This window comes from Tremella mesenterica (assembly GCF_000271645.1).
Source record: "Tremella mesenterica DSM 1558 unplaced genomic scaffold TREMEscaffold_52, whole genome shotgun sequence".
In the NCBI taxonomy this organism is placed as follows: Eukaryota; Fungi; Basidiomycota; class Tremellomycetes; order Tremellales; family Tremellaceae; genus Tremella; species Tremella mesenterica.
Window position 1 is genome coordinate 302 of NW_006711262.1, and position 3923 is coordinate 4224.

General features: G+C 51.7%; 1 protein-coding gene across 1 annotated transcript; it reads left to right on the forward strand.

The window, feature by feature from the left end:
• Positions 1-245: 245 nt before the first annotated feature.
• TREMEDRAFT_66612 (uncharacterized protein) lies at positions 246-2265 on the forward strand (the record flags this gene model as incomplete). The annotated part of the gene is made up of 10 exons (XM_007008636.1): positions 246-297; positions 333-374; positions 456-521; positions 564-653; positions 693-957; positions 1143-1167; positions 1478-1521; positions 1638-1877; positions 2026-2098; positions 2182-2265. The coding sequence occupies 10 exons, from the start codon at positions 246-248 to the stop codon at positions 2263-2265; spliced, it is 981 nt and encodes a 326-aa protein (XP_007008698.1).
• Between the last annotated feature and the right edge of the window lie 1658 nt (positions 2266-3923).

A 3923-nucleotide genomic window follows, 5' to 3' on the forward strand; every position in this document is an offset into this window, starting at 1 on the left:
CCGCAAGAATGGGGATTTTTGTGGATCACTGTGACGTTCCAAGCCTGACGACGATCAGAAGCTAGTGGGTGGGGGAGGAATCGCCTACGGGGCTGCCTTTGATTGGATCAAGGGAGCTAGGGTGACGATCAGCACTTAGCCGGAATCACTCGATTTGTGGTGACTGCGGGAACAAGGGCGCGTCTTCCCGTCAGTAGATATAACCCCCTCTTCCCAACTTGTTTTCCCACATTCCGTCGCCCAAAATGTCAAGTGAACATCGTTCTTTGCGTAGTAGGACGGTGTACTTCACTCTCAGTAAGTGTCTGACGTCTTCTACAGCTGACAGGCAGAGAGTCGAGGTGTGGTGGAGACGCAAGGTAACGGGGGAGGGGGTGAGTCTGGAGAGTCTTCAGACAAGGTCGATGTTGGTGAGATTTCTACGCTAAGTGAATCCCGCCTTTACTGACCCAGAGGCCAAGCTCGCACTGGATTGGGAGGTGCGGAGGAGCTGGGTGGGATGATGTCTTTGGAAAGTTCCTGTGAGTCAACTGGTGGGTTGAGGTTGTGACACTGACATGCAGTGGGTCGGGCGGGGAACACTACCATTCCGGTCTGCCCGGAGACTGGGGTCCCCAAAGGTGTAATTGCTCCTGACAGTGTGTCCGCTTCTGGTGAGTACCCCCCTCTGGTATGCCCATGCTGACAATGAGCGATGTGTCGGCCATCGGATTTGGGTCCTGTCCATGACCCCCTGACCGACAGGAACCCGACTATGGCGGAATCGTTGGCTGGAAGTGTGGCGGCTTTGCTTGGGGCAATGAGTAGCCACGGGGATGATTCGTGCTTGGTCCAAAGTCTGAGGGAAGTCTTTGAGCTGATCCCTCCATCTTACCAGAAGCTTGACCTTCCCGAACTTCCTGCTGGGATTGCTTTGCGGTATCCGGAACTTGAGGAGCTTTGGGTGAGGTTCGGAAAGTAGATGAGTGGACGTCGCAAGGAATGTATGGTTTGTTTGTCAGGCCACACCGTTCAGGGCTGCAAGGGGTTGGCGTAGGGTTTCCCGATCGCCACTATGCTACCGAGATGTGTCACTGATGCTTTGCAACTGACCCTCGTTTGAATGAAAGGATTGAATGGCTGGTACTCTGATTGACCCTCAGCTCGCTTAACTTTGAATTGATTGATGTGAGTGCTCGCACGCCGGACAAATCAAAAATTGATGTTCCCGCAGTGTCGTAATGTTTCAGACTTGCTACGCCCTTGCCTCTACACAACATAATTAGCGTCTAACTGTCAACCAATTTGTTCTTTCAACTCTCTTCTTAATCTTCTTAAACTTTTGTGAATCTCCCCCTGACCCCTGACGCCCTTTGACAACTTGACCCTTTGACTCCTTGCCAAGAGACCTGTCAACCCCTATGCTACCCCTAAGGGGGCCCCTGCCGTCACACCTTGACAGAGGCGCCTGCTCGGAGAGATCATAGAATACACAAAGGGGTGTCGCCCGTTTGTTGTGACTGGGCAAAAAGTGGACGAATAGTGAGTGGGTGTTTGCCTGTTGTCCTCTCGCCTTGATCTCTGGCCGTCTCTGGGGTTATCCTCCTTATCTCGCCTTTTGTCCCCGCTGATCTTTACACGGGTCGGGCTGACAACAGTGATGAGCGGACCCGAGTTTCCCCAACTGTTGGGGGAGCATTTACTTCTGCCGCCCAAGCGCAGGATGGCCCAGCCGACGGGATTCCGTCCGCTTATGGTCATCCCACAGCAGCGAGTCGTGCGGCCTCCGTCGGTGGTCCCATCGTGGTTGGTCGACTCGTGGCAACGTCCCACAGGGCCGGGGCGTCCCACCGGCCCCGGTCATCTATTTTGTCCGACCAAAGGGCGGCCCCGGTCAAGTGAGTGTTCCCCCGCGCAGACAAAACGTGACATTCACGCGAATCGTCGATCAAGCAAGCCCAACTGGGAATGAAGACCCTTTATCTTCAAGCTGAAAGTTTGGTTGGTGTTGGGGGAGATGGTGATGGGACTGACGGCTACCTACAGCTCACTGTGCAAGCAACTTGGTGGCGTCAGATGCTGGAGTAAAATCGGAGCTTTGGTTGGTCAAAGGAAAACAGTGAGTGGTCTACATGCCTTGCTTCCCACCCTGGTCTTCAGCTTGTATGCAGGGTGTTACTAGGGCCATGCGTTGACTGTCAGTCGTCTGAGCTCTGGCAATCCGTAGATATCCTAGACCTAGCATCTTCCATCCATCGTGGGGGTGCTGTGAGGGGGCGGCCTTGATCCGGCTGCTCTTCCGGGGGGTGTGTCTCTTATTGGTTGTGTGGAGGGGATGGAATAGCCTTTTGGCTGCGGGTTGGCCGTTTTGTCAGTGGTCCTCCTTGTACTAAATGGTATAGGTGGTGATGAACTACTTGCCGGGCGGCCCGTTTGCTGTATCTTCCGTCCAGCCACGGTCTATACTCGATAAATTACCAGTACAGTGACTGCCGGGCTGCCCGTTCACTACGTCTTCTGCCCAGCTGGCCCGCTTACATAATCAAATCACCAGTAGAAGAGTCGCCGGGCTGCCCGTTCGCTATTTTATCTCTCCGATTTGTTACATTACATAATCAAATCGCTAGTGGAAGAGTCGCCGGGCTGCCCGTTCGCTATTTTATCTGTCCAATTAATTCTATTGCAGAATAAAACCACTGGTAAAAGTTTGCCGGGCTGCCCGTTTGCTGTTTTATCTCTCTGATTTATTTCATTACATAATCAAATTGCCAGTAAGAAGGTTGCCGGGCTGCCCGTTTCCAATTTTATCTGCTCAATTGGCTTTATTACATAATCAAAGTAGCAGAGACCGGCTTGCCGGGCTGCCCGTTGGCTATTATATCTGTACAATTCACTTCTTCACATAATGAGATGTCAGAAAGGGGCTTGCAGGGATGCCCCTTCGCTGATTGTTTCTGTGCTTCTCCATACAGTATTGTTTAACAGTGTGGATGGGTACCAAAGTGAACACCTGCTTGCTGGTCTCATTGCTTGGGAAATAGGTACTGACAGGGATCAGTTGGTAATATTACATAAGCAAAAGTGACAATTAAATACCTGCCGGGCGGCCCGTTGGCTACTTCTCTCCTCGGTTGCTGTGATTACGTACTCGTCTGGTCGGTAATGGGTTTGCCGGGCCTAGCTAAGTTCACATATGCTCCCATGCGGTAGGAGGGTGGGAAGGCATCCCGGTAGGTGTGGTGTTTGGGTTTCTTCAATCATTACTTGTGTCTGGCCTGTATGACCCTTGTCAGGATTGCCCTTTGGTCAAGTCTTTTGTCCCCCTTCCTGTCTCCCATGTTTTACTGACGTCCTTTATCCCAGATCCTCTTTCTCTCCTAACCCTCCTCAATGTGGTTTCCTTGCAAGAGGAGGCTGATCAGGCAGCCCTGCAGGGTACCTTCTCCTGACAGTATCTCACTGTTTGGCTTCCTGGTTATGGTGAGAATACTATTCTCCCCGGTCACCCGGTTCTGGTCCTTGTTTGTTGGTGTACCTGTATGAAGTACTATTGTCTTTTCTCCTTCCCTGCCGGTCACCAAATTGCTCGTATTTAACGACTTAGAATTTGATGTTCCACGTCTACGGTTAGTTGATATTTGGCTGCGTCTTGTTGTACGGTTTAGGTTCTAAGGTTAGTTGCTGTTTGGCAATGTCTTTTTTTGTGATTAGGTTCTACGGTTAGTTGCTATTTGACCATCTCTTAATGTGATGTTTGGTAGTCTGTGACTGGGGGTGATTGCTGTGTGGGTGTCTCGTGTTGTACCCTTCAGGTTGGGGGCTGGGGTTAGTTACTGTTTGGATGAATCTTGTTGTACGTCAAGGGGTGTTGGGGGTGGTGTGTGGTCAAACGTCGGGTTTCTCTTGTGGGTGGTTTGAGGTCTACGGGTGGGGTGGGCTGCGGT